Source organism: Strigops habroptila, chromosome 9 (assembly GCF_004027225.2).
Source record: "Strigops habroptila isolate Jane chromosome 9, bStrHab1.2.pri, whole genome shotgun sequence".
NCBI lineage: Eukaryota > Metazoa > Chordata > Aves > Psittaciformes > Psittacidae > Strigops > Strigops habroptila.
The window spans coordinates 36519998-36537999 of NC_044285.2; the positions used below are offsets into that span (position 1 = coordinate 36519998).

At 43.7% G+C, this 18002-nt stretch overlaps 1 protein-coding gene across 3 annotated transcripts in view; it reads left to right on the forward strand.

Moving 5' to 3' along the window:
* Window positions 1-4616: 4616 nt before the first annotated feature.
* Window positions 4617-18002, forward strand: part of GAB3 (GRB2 associated binding protein 3) — a 66405-nt gene continuing 53019 nt past the window's right edge. For all 3 annotated transcript variants that reach the window (XM_030496815.1, XM_030496816.1, XM_030496817.1), the window contains exon 1: window positions 4617-4999. In XM_030496815.1, coding sequence (XP_030352675.1) covers window positions 4928-4999 — 72 coding nt within the window. In that variant the 5' untranslated portion in view covers window positions 4617-4927. The remainder of the gene's footprint in view (window positions 5000-18002) is intronic.

The window sequence follows — 18002 nt, forward strand, 5'->3', positions numbered from 1 at the left end:
AAGCTCCATGTGTAAACAGGGGTCAGTCAGTAGATGAGAGAAAAGGGCTGTTCTCCCAGTGCTGTGGCTGTCTCTTGCACACACCTCCACCTTCAGAGCCACTGCAGGGTTTTGTCAATTAAATGTGGGGCTATATTCTTGGAAAAATATATGCTTGTGGGAATGTCATTGTAGATAACTCCAGTGTCTTTTCCTGCTTTGATACCTATACATTTGTGAAGAAAATAAATCCTCCTGATTCTTCCCATCCTTTCCACCCCAATTATTCATCTGTCCACCATGAGCAAGAACATTCTCTGCTTTCAATATTAATAACAGCACCAGTTGCTCTGCAGCGTGGAAGTGGGCAAGCTTAAATAGCACACTGACTTCTTTAAATCAGTTGCCTGCAGGGTCATGAAGGAATTTCCCCTCAAACACAATTAGCCAGTTTGTTCTCTTTTGGTTTATTAGTAGTCAAGTGCAGTTTTACTGTGAAACTTTGGTAGCCTGGGTTAGGAAAGGAGAGGAGTAGACCAGTACTTCATGAAGAGCAGAGAATTCCTCTCAGGTGTCTGGCTGATGTGGATTGCACACACATTCAGGATCAAACTGATCATGCTTACTCTGATCTTTGTTTGTGACATGTATAACATGTTAGTTTTTATTTCTCATTACCCTGCTCTGATTTTATTGGTAGTAAATTAATCTCCACCAAGTCAAGTCTCTTTTACCTGTGACGGTAACTGCCAAGTGATCTCCCTGCCCTCATCTCAACCTATGAGCTGAGAGTGGCTTCGGTGGGTGCATGGTGTTGAGCTAACCCACCGCAAGGACAAACACTCTGGCATAAACCAAATAAAGACAGATTCCTGGAATTTACTTGAGACATACCAGAACATGAGTGTACAATTATCTACCTGTAAAATTAGTGTACAATAGAGAATTATTTTACTTTCTGGGGTTTCAATTTTATGGTTTACATTTTATTTCACTTTACTTTCTCTGTAATCATGTCTACAGGTCATATCCATGAAGGCTTTGGTCACTTTTGAGAATGTTCCTGTAGCTCTGCCTGCAGCAGATTTGGAGAGGTACGTACCACTGGCTGAAGTTATTGTTACCAAGCAAAACCTGATCTCTTTGAAGGTAACCATGTGATACCTATTAAAAAAAAGCTTTAAAAGTGAGACAAAGAAGCCTCAGCAAACATTTGTAATTCTGCACTTTCAAACCTTTTGGCATTGCAATAATATTAGGAAACTAATTTTTATTTTTACACTTTTTGAATTGGGTTTTGCCAGTGATTTCAGCATACGTGTTCAAAATGTACTTGAACTCTGAAACTAAATTCTAATGGATAAATACAAAAGCTGGAACTAAAATAGAACAGCCCTCAGGTTTCGCAGAAATGTTCAGGAAAAATCCGTTTTTCTTTGCTCTTCTTTCCCTTCACTTTCCGTTCTGTTTCCAGCTCATTCTCTACACGTCTTCAACTGTAAGATTTTTAAAACAAAGACCCTGTCATTCACCAACATGGTGAAGGATTTAAGTAAAGAATCTTATAATTTAAAAGTTTGAAAAGGTTGAAAAATGTGTGTGTGGGGCAGGACAAAAGTGAAATCCCCATTCCTCCATCAGGGCTAGATACCATTCATTTTTAAGCCTGCAGTTGTCAAACACGTGAGTGACACATTATCAACCCAATGAAAATCGTCAGGGTAAGAAAATAACTTTATTTGCTCTTTTAGTGTTTAGAGCACAAATACCAAGAAGGCACAGCAGCTTTCATAACAAACATGTTAACCCCCACGTGCTCTGCTTAATTACAATTTCTGGCTTCCTGTATTTCCCCTCAGGCTACTGGCACCGTCAGTACACTGGCACAGATTGTATTTATTCTGAATGTGCTGAGCTGCAACGTGCAAGTGGTTCGGCAGGTGCTTCACAGGCAGCTGAGCCGTTCCTGCAGTGAGGACAGGGGCAGCTCACAGAGGAGGGACACATCCAGCAGGGAACAGAGCCACTGTACCCCTCCCTGTCACCATGGCTACCACTCAGCAGGCGGGTTTGGGGCAGAAGTGCCAAATTAAGCAACTGCTGATTTCTTATTACTGCCCCTGCATCGCCCCATCCGTTGGTCAGGTGTGAGCATGTCACAGGCCACAGCATTTATCAGATCAGGAAACTAGTCCTGATCCAGATGGAAAATAATCTTTTTTTTCTTTTATTTTTTGACTCATTCTTTTCCACACAGCCAGCTTTCTGACTCAGTTGTCGTGTAGCCACACAAACACACTATGCCTGTGTAATGAAAGAGGTGGCAGAAGGGCAGGGACAAGTGGCTTAAGAGCCGAGGTCTCCTGATGCAGCATTATCACCAAGCGCAAGCAAAGACAGAGCCAGAGCTCTCCTCAAGGCCGTGGTTTGGTTCAGATCCATTCTACACCCTGGGCTCCTCTCCACCCTGTCCTGATCCCTCCACACCTCCTCTGCTGCCCTGTTGCAAGCAGTTACGCAGCCACACAAGGAATCTGACAGGGGAACCCATCTGTTTGAAGAATGATCGAGTCAAAAATGGGTTACGTGAAGTATATCACAATTCATTTTAATTTTGGTAGACTAATGTTTTAAAGCTTCAGATGTAAGGCTATTGTATCTGTCAGAGTGACACAGTCAAGTCACATGGGGAAGGAAAGTGTGACTTTCCTTCCCGAAATAAGTTCCATGGCTGGATATGTCTCTCCGAGAAGTGTTACAGAGCCTTATTCACAGACCTGCTATTAAACATGTGAAGTTGTTAAATCATCCCTGTGGATAAAGGGTAAGTGGAGCTGAGTGAAGGTGGTAGTAGAACGTAAGATTGGGAATTAAGTAATATTGCAAGGCTGCATGAAAGTCAAACAAAAACGTATCTAGAGAAGTCAGAGCACATTTTAAATGAATTGTTTATAGTTTATTCATGACACTTTTCATTTATGGCAAGATTCTTTTAAGACCAGTAATAATGCAAAGCAACAGGGATGCTATGAGTGTATACAGATTTATTTGTTGTTATGTAAATATACATATATATAGTATGCATATATTTATATATTGTATGCCATTTATAGTACTTGTTATATTAAATACAATAAATACATATTCCCACAACATTTTTGTTTAAAACCTTGAAAAGCACAAGCATGGTTTCCAGCCGGTCAGATCCAGCAGTGACTCTGGAAGCTGCGGTCAGCCTGCCCTGCCGAAGAGCTCCACATGTGAAAAATGCCATGAAAACGTTGAAACTCTCACCCAGCTGTGATGCTGCTGAGCACCCCTGGCAGAGCTGGGCTGCACCGCGGGTGCTGGGCCTCAGCAAAGGCACATGAGACTCCTCACAATTCACCCGTAAAACCCAGTGAAGAATCACTGCATCCGCTTTAAATCCAAGCCAACAGTATAAGCAGCTGCTTCAAAATGAACACAATCTGCCCCGTCCTTGAAAAGCCAGGAGTTTCCCATGCCGGAGAAAGGCGCTAGCTCCAGGGATATCAGCAATGTTATGCACTCCGTGGTCATGGCTTTCAGTTGTAACAGTGGGATGGCAATGTATCTCCCTGCAGTCGCTTCTGAAAAGGTCTGTTCGTGAAAAATCTTCAGTGATATGACCAGAAAAATTACATTTATTCATAGAATCATAGAACGGCTGGGGTTGGAAGGGACCTTAAAGCTCATCCAGTTCCAACCCCCTGCCATGGCAGGGACACCTTCCACTAGACCAGGTTGATCCAAGCCCCTGTGTCCAACCTGGCCTTGAACTCTTCCATGGATGGGGCAGCCACAGCTTCTCTGGGCAACCTGTGCCAGCTCCTCACCACCCTTATAGTGCAGGATCTTTTTCCTAATATCTACTGTAAATCTCCGCTCTGTCAGGTTAAAGCCATTCCCTCTTGTTCTGTCACTACACGCCCTTGTCAAAAGCCCCTCTCCAGATTTCTTCGCCCCTTTAGGCACTGGGAGCTGCTCTAAGGTCTCCCTGGAACCTTCTCTTCTCCAGCCTGAACAACTCTGGCTCTCTCAGCCTGTCTCCATAGCAGAGGTGCTCCAGCCCTTGGAGCATCTCTGTGGCCTCCTCTGGACTTGCTCCAACAGCTCCACATCCCTCTTGTATTGGGGGCCCCAGAGATGAACACGGGACTGCATGGGGGGGTCTGGATTTAATCGTAGTAAATTCATACAGGAGACCAAATGCCACTGAAAAACCTTCAAATCCACAAGCTGAGGAAGTTCGGGAGTAGCGGAGCAGGCAGATGGTGGGAGCTGAGGCAGACATCTCAGTGCTGATGGGCTCGGCAGGTGTGTGGGGCTGGCACCGACACCGGCACCGACACTGACACCGGCACCGGCACCGGCACCGGCACTGGCACCGGCACGGGCTGGGCCTCCAGCGCCGAGCCACGGCCGTTCTCCGGCTGTCACTGCCAGCCCCACCGGGGGCACCGCGCCCAAACGGGCTCCCGGGGCCGCGGCAGCACCGCTGCTCCCGCAGCTCCCTCGGGGCGAGCGAGCCCCGCTCCACCGGGCAGGGGCCTCAAGCATCGCCGGGGCGCGGAGCTCAGCTCCCCGGGGCGGCGCGGCGCGGCGGGGCCGGTGGTGCCGGTGGTGCCGGGGCCGGTGGCGGTGGGTGTCGCAGCCGCCGGCGGCGCGGCGGCGGTCCCCGGGCGCCCATCACGTGCTCGGTGTGTTGCATTGTGTTTGCGGCGGAGGGAGGGCTGGCCGTGTCAGTGATCAATGTCATGACTTCCTCCTCGGGCTGGAGCAGTATCAGAGCACAGCTGAAGGAAGCTGATTACTGCTGGTTGCAAATTGGCTGGGAACAATACACGCACACCCGCAGCCCCGCACACACCCGCACACATAGCCCGCACCCTGGCTTCCGCGTCGCCGCTCCGCGCCGGGGGGGAAGATGAGCTCGGGGGACGTCGTTTGCACCGGATGGCTCATTAAATCACCCCCCGAGAAGAAACTCAAGAGATACGTAAGTGCAAAGGCTCTGCCGATGTATTTTTTTCTCTCTAAACGGATTTCGGCATGTGCTCGGTGTCTTACTCTTCCTTTGAAATGTCTCGCCTGTTTCGGCTTCGCCCTGGACCAAAACAAAAAGACTCACAAGTCCATGCGCTTATGGAGCGGTTTAGTTTTCACCCATATTATTGTGACCTTTGGAATTAACCTTTCCCGGCTCATAAGATTATAATACTTCAGTTGTTATGCAACATATCTTAGGTTAAAAACCACATTTCGGTTTCAGTTAGTGTTGCCGTAACTAACAGAATTGCTGTAACAGAATTTCAGATGTCACTTTTCCAGGGAAGGGCAAGAACCTCCTGAAAAAAAAAAAAAAAATAGCCTAATACATTAAATTCTGAGGCTCTGCTTTGTTAAGATGCTCTGTAATTTCCATGACACTTGCTAAAGGCAACATCTGCAGTAGTTTTATTTACCCATTTAACATGCCAGATGCAGTTGCTAGCAGAAAGCTTGACTTTGTGTCTGAGATAAGGGGTGCTAGGAGATGCCGTGCTGTAAAGTTCCCGATAGCTGGAAGGTGAAGGGGGCTGGTGAGAAGCAGCGAGCGCTGCGTGCATGAAGAGCTGCAACTGCAGTGTGTGTAAAGGGGGCCCCTTGTTTCGTTCTCTATCTGCCTGGTTTTATGAAGAAAAAAAAAACAGAAAAGGGTGTGTTGCAAACATAGGAAACTGTATCACTGCGAGGAAGGCACTCCGGGTAGAAATAAATGACCCTTGGAAAAAATTGCTTGGGACAGCATTAAAAATGTAAGCCCGTCGTGGGCCATTTTGCATACTCATTTGTGATGGTTCTTCATCAGGCATGTTGTACTGTTGTTACGCTTTTGGAATAATACTCATCTGAGTCAGGCACTTCTAACCTAACTTACCCCCTGGCACTGCACTGTGCTGGAAGGATGCCTTCATATGTGCCCGTTGCACTCCCGAGCCATATACATCACTTTACATCATTTGTCGTGTTCGCTTCTGTTTATCAGCATTTTTCCTGGACTGCTGATGTTAGCTTTTTCTCGTAATATGAGGAATAACTGTCTCATGAAGAATGTGGCTGATATCATTTGGTGGTGTGCTTTTTCTTTGCACTAAAAACTAGGAGGAAGGAAAATCTACTGATGTTCGAATTTACTTTCAACTTATTCTAAGCCAGAGTTTCTTCTTTTAGCTCACAGTATTGCTTTGAAATGGCTGAATATTTGCTTTGTTCAGTTAGCATTTTCCAATTCTAAAATAACCACTACGACGTGTCTCAAGGGAGCTGCAAATAAAATGTGGATATCTAATTTTTGTTGTATTTTGTAACGAGCGTACTAATAGCACTGTATGACTGGCACTAGACAATGTAAAAGCCACTGATTCACCCAGCTGGTATCATTAGTAACTCTGTCAGTGAAGCTATTTTTGATGACTCAATATTCATAAAAGGGCAAAGTAGAGAAAACAGAATGTGATAAAGCTGGGATTTGAAAGCCCCCATTATACAGTCAAGATAATAGTCACAACAGGGGCTCTGATCAGCTCACAAGGCTAGTTGCAGTGTCCTCTGCTCACATTTTGCACTACAAAACCTAGGGAAATTGGGTCTATGTTATTCTTCAAACATCAACCACTAGATTAGCCAGTTCTCTGCAGATTAGGCTTTGTTTTCTGGTTAGGAGGATAAACTACTCCTTTGTCCATAATAAAGCAGAAAGAAATCTGCTGCAAGTACAGCAAAGATTAATGTCCTTTCTGCTATTACTGGTTACACAGTGGATGCTACAACCCAAATGGAAATTGCCTCTTTGCTGCTGTAAACTATTTCCCCCCCACTTTTTGCATAGTTTCACCAGCATGGTAGCTTCTGCCTTTTGCACTGGGGTGGTAGATAGCTCAGGCTGAACCACAGTGACTGCTTAAAAACAACACAAGCTTTAAAACAATGACTGTTTAAACTGACTTCAGTAGGTGTCAAGTGTCAACCGCTTACAGGAGAATGGTGTTGGCTCTGGTTCTGAACTGACAACATACATAAATCCCCAAGCTTTACACCACCCTTTGTGTTCAGCTGGCAAAACCCATGGGCTGAGATGAGGCTTCCAGGGAGCTTCACACGGGGGCTTGTTCTGCTGCTGGCTGGGACCCCTCTCGCATCGGAGCGACGCGGCTGCTCTCACAGGGTTGTCTCCCAGCTTACATTTTCCTGAGTTCAGCATCCGGCCTTTGTACGGTCGGGCCTGAGGGTCTCTTGTTTTACACACAGATAAATTCTTAATCCTCAATCTATCACAGTCACTAAGAAAATCCAATTAATTTGGAAGGTGTAGTTAACAGACCAAACTGATGAATTCAGGTTGTGAGACTGGGAACTGCAGATAGTCCCACTGAAGCCACTGAGAATATTTACAGTGTTTCTAAAATTAAACAAATACATCTTTGCAAGATTGGAGCCCAGAGACCAAAGTATCCCTTCAGTGATGCTTGTTTCTGATGGAAGCAATTAGGTTTTCTGTGCATAAACAAGTCAGAATTTGGCTCTAGGTAAACAAAATGTTATTTTCAAAACTTTGAAAAGCAAAAAGCAGGTGTTAAGAGCCTATATTTTTCCTGTAATGTCTCACAAAGCTGATGCTCTTAGTAGCACTATTCTTAGAAGTGTCTTATCATTCCCTAACAAAGGCTGCTCTCTTACATGTGCAGGAAACAAACACTAGATTAATTACCCAAGTGTAACTTTCTATAAAAACAGAGATCTTAATGCTAAATGCAGAGAATTCATTAGAAAGCACAGGGAGCTTCACTTCAGCAGTGAAATGCTCTGACAGTGGTTTAATAGCATGTACAATGCTTTTCCTCCTGCCTGATACTTGAACCGTGAATCCACCACGTCAGCCTATCTAAAGAGGCAGTTGTGCAAGGAGTCTCCTGGGAGAGCCTTTGGTGTGTGTTGCAGTTCTTTGTCCCCTAAGTGTGACCTGAAAGCTGTGCTGCTCTCATTTCCCCACTTGGTTCCAGCTCTCCTCACTGTCTGGGGCTGTGTGGGTCTGCGGGGTGCCGGGGAACCCCTGTAGTTCTGGGGAGCTGTGTATGGGGACAGGGCAAGAGAGGAAGAAGCTGCTACCAAAAACTAGGAAGTGGTGGTGGTGGAGGTGAAGTCCATCATTCTCTAGACCAACAGCGCTAAGTTTCAGCATTGACACTCAGCCCTACAGGAGGAAAACCTGGCCAAACTGGACATTTTTGGTATTGAGATTAGTGGATCATGAGTACCAACCTCTGTAAGAAATTAGGTGTCATGGGAGAATCTGCTTCAGGTTTGATGGTTTTGCAGTGCTTTAAATTAGTTCTGATACATGCAACCAAGGGTTTAGATTAGGCATTCAGAGCCGCAAGGGAAAAAAGTGTTTATGTTGATAGTTTTCATATGGAAATATATCTGCTCACTGACCGGTAATATTTGTTTTCTGTTTATTGGAGAGGGGAGAGAATAGTTTCATGGCCTAGAAAACAAAGGAATTGCTACAGCCAAAAAGTCACTATGAGGGGTAAAAAAGACATGGAAGAAGGCACAGAGGATGTCTAATGAAATAAGGGACTAGTGCCATTGAGAAGACACATTGCTCATGTGCTGATCAGGTGAAGGAGGGGGATTTTTAGCAGGCAGCTAATTTCAACCTGTCCTTGCAACCCCATCCTGTAGTTTGTGACACCTGCAAGGAGCAGCAGCAGGAGTCAGCCAGCCTGCCCTCCAGCTCCTGTGAATGCCACACCAGTGCTCACTGTTAGTGTTACGTGGTTTGCAGTAGTAAAGGGCTATATACAGATGCTTGCTTGTTGTGAGTCAGTGCAGTTCCATTTAAGTCAATGCTGCACAGCTGTACCCCAGCTGAAGAGCTATTTTTAATCTTCAGTACTATACAAATTGATGAGGGAAGACCACTTGCTCAAAAAAAGGCAAGTTTCCCACTTTACTTGAGTGACTGGTTTCTTCAAGCATTATTGAAAGTCAAAATTCCTTGTCAGCATCTCTAGAACAAGAATCCAAAATGGACCCTGTGTTAGAAAATTTAGCCTTGCACTTCTTACCACACTTCTTCTTCGAGTGTCTGGTCTGGGAAGACAAACAGAGGGGTAAATTAATGTACCAGGTGTAAAAAGCTAGTAAAGCAGTGTGGGTTCCTGCTGTCTCTGTGCAAGGGGCAGTAAGGGCTGTCAGAAGGGCACAGCAGCACAAGCTGCAGGCAGGCGCCTCTGACCGTTGTGGGGATCTGCCAGAACTTGACCACAGCACACCATTGCTAGGGGTTTACAAGATAAGAGAATCTAGATGACTTCTCCATTTTTAGCTGAAGTTCTGGTATTTATCGGGAGAACAAACGGGAAGTTACTGGCCACTAAGAAGAAAAAGTAAAGTAGAATTATGGAAGAGTTTGCTCAAGTAATAGGAACAAGTGTCCCACAGCACTGCTAAGGGTGGGGGGATGCAGAGTGTCTGCTCTCTGATCTAGCGGAGGACACTGCCACCCTCGTCTAAAAGAAATCCCCAAGTGCTATGTGAAGTCAAGTACTTCTGCTGCTGGTTTGGGCTTTGGGGAAAATTTCACTAAAATAACTCTCAAAGAGAAATCTGAACTTCATTTGTGTCCGTACACCGTTTTATTTGCAAATGGTTCCTACACCTTTTGAGCTCTCTCCCCTCTGAACAGTTACAGCCACCTTTCATACCCTGCTGGAACCAACATCCCGAACTCTCACTGAAATACTTGAGTTCATTTAACAGATTTGTGCAGGTTTTGTAAGTTTCATTTACAGGTTGGGTGAGGAGTCCTGTGTGATGGAGAAAGTTAACAGAGCCTTTCAGCTGGTTCTAACTGATTGGTTTGTACCTATGTTTTCTCTGCTGTTACTTCATTTAAAAATCCAGCACATATTCTATCTGGTTTGCACATTAAGGAAGAACTCAATTTGGAGAAAATGAATACTTCCATACAGAAGCTCCTGTGCTGCAGACTACGTGTTCCCTTCTCTATGAAATCCCTAACAAATTGATCTCACTGGTAAAATAACAGCAGAGTATTTATTTTAGGGAAGAGTTTCCATCATTGGCGTTAAACATTTGTAGTTAGCTAAGTGCAAATCAGACCGTTTTCCACTCCTTAACCTTGTTTTGGTAGGTTAAGGGCAATGTTTATTCTAGACCATTTTCTTCAATTTTAACCGTGTTTTGGTAGTTTAAATGCAGTGTTTAACGAGATAGGCTGACTTCTAAGAAAAAAGTAATTTCTAGAAAACACTCCTGTTCTTGGCAACTTGAGTATCAGAATGTTAAGCAGAATAATTTCCCTTCGATTTTTTATTTGGGTGAAGCCATAATAGCCCTGAAGCCCCAGTTTAATCTTGGACTACATGTTTTCAGTGCACAGGAATGTCCAGCTATTGGTTTCTATTCAAAACAGAAACCCACAAGTTATCAGGTCTTTGCATTCAAAAATAGAGACTTAAAAAAAAACATGGTAGTTTGAAATAGTGAAGGAAATGTTAACTTGAATGGTAATTAAACTCATGATGCAATCAAACATGTCTTAGAGAAAGAGGCATTACAAGTAGTACTTTGGTGAACTCTTTATTGTAGCATGAAAACTATAATATGGATAACCACATTATTTCTACCAATGACACATTAAAATACTATGAATGTGTGTTATGCCAATTTGATAGGCTTTTAGGGAAAGGGACAAGTTTATTCCTATAGTGTTACTCAGTAAAGAAACAGTTGTTTTATTTTCTTTCTTGTCCTTTTCATTTGAGTTGGAAATGAATTAGTAATGTGATAAAACAAGGAAAAAATGCCATCTTTGGAATGAAATTTGCATGTCAAAACATTACATCCAGCCAGATAAAATAGATTTTCTTTTCTCTCATTTAATTGTCTAATAAAACACAGTGCTTCAACTTTTAATTTTTTTCTGTTTTACAATAATATCCTTCATTTGTTTCAGTTTGTGTTGCTTCAGAAAAAAAAAACAACCAAACCAAGAAACATACAGCCATGCAAAACTGGGCTTTAAAATCTGCTGCAACTTGGTATTTGTTAAAAATAAACCAGAACCGATGTCTAGGCTTCATGGCAGAAAAACATTCCCTCTCTGAGACTCATTTGTAGCTCTGTAATTGTTAGAATGAGACAACTGTTCTTAGAGATCTTGTTATTCCCTTCCCTTCTGATGCCAGAAACCCCACCTGACCCCTGCAGTCAAAACTGCTTTGTAGCTTTCCACAAAAGCCTTGAGCAGTGCATTTCAGTTATCCAGTATCCTTTCCAATAGAACATTTTACAGAAAGGCAGTAAAATGATATTATTAGTATGAATTTAAAATTACTTAAATTAAGGTGTTAACTTAAATGGAACTTAGGTTGTCATCTGAAAGTTTTGACTAGTTTTTGACAATGCTTTTAGAAAGACAATAGTTTCTGAGAGCCCTGTTAGTGACAAATATTATTCATCCTGTGATCCCAAGTCTCAGGGACCATGGGTTATGTATTCATATTTCTGTTGGACAGAATAACTGCCATAATGAGACCCTGTTGTAATCTCAGCAGAGTGCCTAGCTCGTGAACAATCCTGTTTTACATACCAGACTTGCAAACTGTAGAAGTTCAAGGATCGTACAGTTGTGAAGCCATTTTTTCAAGATGGCATGAATTGGTCATGCCAAGGAGAAGCCAATAGTTCAGGACAAGCATGAGCTATGTTTTACTTGCAGACTTTACAAACTGCACAGAGTTTACAGAAGTGTTGAGTTTATAAATGCTGGGAAAGCTGATTGTGTATGCCTGCTGTAAAGCTATGCTTCCAAGGTCTGTTGCTGATTCCACAGAAAAGCCACCGGCATCCAGAGGTGACTGTGCTGATCAGATCACTATGCGATGAGAAAAAGCATCCGAAGAGATGCCAGCTGAGTTTACAGTAGCAATGAAGGAACAGTTCAGGAGAATTCATACATTGCTTCATGAATTGCTCACTGCTCATCCAGCTACCACATCTGTATTGTTTACTAATATTTATAGTGGAAGCTTTGCAAGCTTAAGAAGTTTTATTTTTAATAAGTTAAACATTTTGAACCCATCCTAAGAAAATTATCGAGTTGTCACTGACGCCTGAGATTTAAAAATAAGAAGCACTTAAGTAGCTCAGGAAATGGCTTTTTTGAGACACTTATGCGCTTTGCTGAAATAGGATTTGCAAAATGTGTTCACTGGGTACTCCTCTGAACTCCAGGGCTGGTTTTACACATCTTCCCTGGCTAACTTTCCCTGTAGAACAGTGGGATTTGGACTGTGACTCCAACTTCTTTGTTCCTTTTTAAAATGTTCCTTTTGACAGACAACTCTGAGCATCATATCACCCTTCTGCTATGGATTATAAAATAAGGGTGATCTGAGTTTGAAAAGTGCAGGAAAACCACCAGATAAACCCCATCGTTATTTCAGTATCCTCCCAAACTCCTTCTTGTGTCCGTGCTGAGCCTGAGAAATATTCAAGCTGAACCATCATTAAGACAAACAAACAAAAAGGTTAAGGGACAGTCTGATTGGCATAGGGAGAACAGGCTTTGTGACAGTGACACTGCTCTGGATCCCCTGTGCATCCCTCTGCATTGGGTTGGCAGACTGGAAACCTAATAATACTGGCTTTTAAAGGGAAAAATAGAAGCATTTATTAAAGTGTTACTAGAATGCAAAGCTTTAACAGTTTTCTTATGAAAAATATGGGTTTTTTTTTTTCTTTTCTCTTTTTTCCAAATTCACAACCGAAAGTACTGTTGCTATGTTACTGTAGTGCCGTGTAGGCTGCTAAATAAATAGAGGGAGTTTAGTCCATGCCAGAAATAGAAAGCTGGGTCAGAGGTGACATTTGGGACATGTTGAGAAGAAAGAGAATATATAATTATTTCTTTCCTTCCTATCATTCTCTTCAGTCTCATTAACCCCAGACTACTTAGGAGGAAATTACAACAGAATTTCTGGACATGTGAGAGTACTAAACATTGACGCCTCTGGAGTTCCGCTAAGTCTTTTGGCTTTGTTTTTCACAAGATCAAATTTGCAAGACAAACTGGTAACACCACGGTACCTTGCACACTTGTAAGCTGAATAGCTACTTGGGGGTACCAAAGGGCATGGGGAACTGTTGAAAATTCACTCTGCAAAGGTATGCTCAGAAGGGAAAACCTGGCAGAGAGAACACGCTTTGAGAAAATGTGCTCCAGTGTAGCCAGAAACAGGAAATTTGAGTCCATTGTCCTTTTTGGGATAGTCTGGCAAGTTACCAAGGACCAGATATACAAAAACATGCTTAGGTTCTTGTGCAAGCAGCCCAAGGTACTCACTTGCATCTCAACTGCTTTGTAAACCTGGCTTGTGGATGTGTACCAGTGCCTGGTTTCTACAGCTCGGTCATTTTTATCCCTCCTCTGCTGCCTGCTTGTGCTCCTCATGCACAGACCTTAGCACATGAGCTCTCCGTTAAGCTCCAGTGGCTGGTCCAGTAAATGGTGGGAACTGCAAGTCGCTGATGTGAAAACTAGAGCCTCCTCCACCACGTGAGAGCACGAAGCAGCCGTTATCCTGGGGACGAGCGATGCAACCTCATTACTTGCAGACAACGGCCTCGACTTTATGTCCAAAACGTTCCCACCAATGCCGGATGCTCCGAGCCGTGCTCCACCAGCCACACAGCTCCTCAGCCCCAGTGTTCCGGGCCTGCCTTGCCCTCGGCCCTGCTGCTCTCACATGAGCATCAGCAGCCCTGGCCCTGCAGCAGAGCAGCTGGGAGCTGTCAGACCTTCCCACGAGCAGGAGGTGGGACACGGAGACACGGACCGAGCTCACTCCTGTGTGAGCTAACTTAGCAGATTTGTAATGAACCTGGAAGACCTTCTCCTTAAATATATATGTTTACTTATAAACAAATTATTAATGTGACACAATGTGAGGCATCTCACTGCTTTGTGAACTAGGGAAGAAGCCCACAGCCATAATCTAAACCAGTTCAGCACATGCATTCCCATTAGATATTTCTTTGTGTTATTTTTATAGTTCCCCCTACCCAAGAGACCTTTGGGACTAAAGCTTTCCAGAAAATCCCACATTTACTATAAAACTTATAGGGAGGATTAAATTAGGGGGTACAACAAAAGCCAGTGATGCTAAGTGCATTTATTCTTGTTCCTAAATTACACTTTTTCTTAATTTTCTTTTTATTTGTTAACACTCCTTGAATGGAGGGCTGGAGTTCAAATGTCTGGGAGCATTTCCTAACACAATGGATATGAGTAGATGATTTAATAAGAAACTTTCCTAATTTTCAGCCCAAATCCAACCCTAGTGCCATAGACCTTGAGACGTGTCCGCAGTGTCTGAGGTTCTGTGGCAGAAATTGAACAAGTAGCTTAGGATCCATCAGGGTTGTTTATTTACTTACATTAGGAGTTTGCTGCTGCTGCAGTTGGAGACATTTCTTGTTTTCTAGCACAACCAGTATTTAGCCTCAGACTGAAGGAGAGGGTGTTAGAGGCTTTCTTGTTCCCTGTGGGGTTCAAGCCCTTGTTTGGGCTCTGTCAAATCCTTTACCCTTGCCAGAGACTGCATTTATCTCAGACCCTAAAGAGCAATTATTATGATTTATATGTCTTTGGAGTGAATAAAATTTTACCAGGCATTTTCTACTCAGAGTTCTCCAGCGGGGAGGAGTGCAGCCTACAGCCTGTCCTCTCCAGAGCTTTGTTGCCTATGCTCAGCAAATCGCCCAGTTTTAACCACCAGCAGCAGCATTGCTAAATGGAAAGAAGGATGAATTATACCCTCTGCAGCTCTGTTATGTTATCCTCTTGAAGGACCCATTTGTCTTTCATTATATTTCCAGGTCCTTTGCTCTTGAAATGATCTTCTAAACTTTATAAGTAACCTTGGTTTGCTGGCTGGTGAATTGAAGCTGTTTACCCATTAGAGCATTCCAAGTGGGCTGCAATGATGTTTGCCGGTGCTCTTTGTCAGGGTGAACAGCTTGGTTGTTAAAACTGAGTGAAATTATGTCAAGGCAGAGGATTGCAGACATGGCCAGGTTTCACACAAACTGTAGCTAGCTAGGTGAAGATTAAGTATCTTTACACCGCTGCTTTGAACCCCTAAGGCCTCCCCTCACCATGGCACTTACCTTGTCATGAGTTCAGAGATCCTTTAGTGAGATTTGCCATTTGAGAATGGGCAACACGAGTTTGGGAGATGAAGAGCCAGAGCAACCTTGTGTGCAGCAGTAGCTGTGCAGTCCTTTCCAGAATACAGTGATGGAGAGGGACAGTCACAGGGTTGCACCCCAGTGACATGTCAAAGGAACATTTCCAAGCAAATAATTTGCATGAGCTTTAGCAACTTCAACTATGTGAAGATTTCAGCAGTGGCCGCCCTAATTCTCATATACTCAGAACTGTCTGTGCACCCACAGGCAGGTTTTGGTTTGACTCGTTCCTCAGGTTTACTGGATTTGGAAATGGAACTGGGATCTCTGTATGAGCGTATCATCATAGATGTTAGTTCAGAAATAATTTTTTTTTTCTAATTTTAAGAAAGCAACTGTTTTATGTGTCATCTCTGTGTAGGAATAAAAGATAAGGAGGAAAGGAAAGCACTCCAATATAAGGCCTTGTACTATTAATGGTCATAAGTCTTTGAATCATTTACCAGCTAGTAACTGGAAACTGAAGACAGTGAATGGGTAAGAATATGTTAGAATGCAGTTTCACTTTATTTTGTGTAACATCTTTTGCTCAAAACTTTCCACTCAAGAGATCACAGCCAGATAGAATTATGGTGAAAAATAAAAGCAGAGTTGCAGAGAAATTGGTAATTTCTTAAAAAGAGTAAACTGCCACTGAAAAACCTCACTTTCTATTTGAGAGAGAAAAATCAATGCATAGTGCAGCCATTTTTGCTTTGCCTGGTAGAAGATTTGCATGACTCAGAGCCAGCAGCATGCCGAGGACCTAGAAATACCCAAGACAAAAGCAGACGCTGGCTGCTGGCCGCTGGCTGGGGAATTCCCATAGTAACTCTGAAATGATGATCCTGTTTGATGGGGCAACACACAGAGCGCAAGGCAAGTGCATATGATGTTTCTCCCCTAGGTGAGGTTATTAATCTGAAGGGTGAGAGACAGTGTGAAGGCTGCTGAACACCTACTGTCATAGCAGTCAGTCCCAGCTGGTGAGGGTGGGTGATGTAATGGATCAAGCAGGAGGAGAAAGTTTTCAAATGGGAGGGTGTAAAATCTGAAAGGCTGCACGTAGGAAAAGAGTTGCAGTCCTAATTCGAGTACGCAGGCAGCTCAGCAGATGGCCCAGCAGATGAGTTGCTATGCACCGCTCTATGTGTGAGAACACGAGAGTAGCGGCGGGGCTCCATGAAGAAATGTAGCCCTGCCCTTTGCATGGCGTGGGGTAACATCAGATACCACATTCCTTGCCCCAGCTGGCCCCTCCGCCCCCCGTCAGGGAGCTGTGTTGGTTTGCACACTGAGCTTTCCACAACAGTATTTCATATTGCTGCTCTGCATTACAGCAATTTCCTCCCCTGTGCTTTGCCTTCCCTCTCCAAACACAGCAAGAGCCATTCCCAGAAATGTAGGTCCTTGCCAGTCACACTAACACCGACGTTACATGGCTGACTTCTCCTGCCTGAGGCTGCAGCTCAGGCTGAGCTGGCACATCTCGGGGTGGGAGACCTCCACCTTTGAGCTGCAGAACAGCCTCACTGGGATGTTTTGAGTTTATTCCCTGCAATTCCAGTTCCTCCAGCAGTGAAGTCCAGTGGCCAGAGAGATTTCATGTGCATCCTGTGTGACTTCCACCTTCCCTAATAACTGCAGCTCTTTGGGAATTTTAGGGAAAAACTTCAGAAAATCTCTAAAAATCCATTCTTTGTTTAAGAACTGAACAGTTTGCATCTGACTTTCTCCAGGGGATCTGTTTTGCTGCTTAGTGTTTGTGAGACTTTGGGGCACCGTTTGCAAATCACCTATGGACTTGCAGCCAGATCCTGGAAAAAGCCTCTTTACCACTAACAGCTTGGAGCAGCCATTGCCACCTCACCATCACATTATGCTGCTGCTCAGCATAGCCCTGTTAGGAGCTTAGTTTTTTCCAGTGGTTTTCTAACAAACCTTTGTTAATCCAGAGCAATATATTCATATAGGAAACTCCAATAATCCATGGTTCATGATGCAGCAAAATTCTGCCTCACTAACCACTAAGTTGTTTCAAGGAGCTCCATTTCCAATGCAATCTACGGGGGAAACTACATAGGTTTATAATGATGCGTGAATTCAAATCACTATAATTATGCTGATAAACATCTTCTCAGATATTCTTGGAATGAGTGACATCTTTTTCCTTGATCTTAAACTGCTTCTGAAGCAATGTAAACTAAACTTGGAACAAACAATGTTCTTTTTTTCCAGTATCAGAGTGTTCCCATGGTATACTCCTGCCAGCAGATACATGGCAGCTCAGCTATGCTAGTAAAACTGCAGGCAAGCCCTTGGATTCAAGCAGTAATGACACAAGCAGTGGTAATCCCTGCTTTCCCACACACTATCTTGTCAGATTCCTTTTAACATCTTGCAGTCTTAAGGTTTTGTGTCTCCTTTGCCCTTGGTATATTTATTTGAATTGCAAACAGAGAGATTAATTAATCCCTCTAGTTTTGTTATGGTCGCCTGGAGCTGGCACTAAGACGACCAAACACACTAAGCTCGTCCAAGGGTAGACTGTCATTTCTATCATGGGCTGGCCACTTATTAGGGTGACAGTAATTCTGTGAGCCCCTAATGAAGGTTGTTTGAACCAAGTAGTGGGCTAGGATGCATGGTTGAGGATATGTCACAATTGGACCTTTAATGTGTCTTCTGCAAGGAGAATG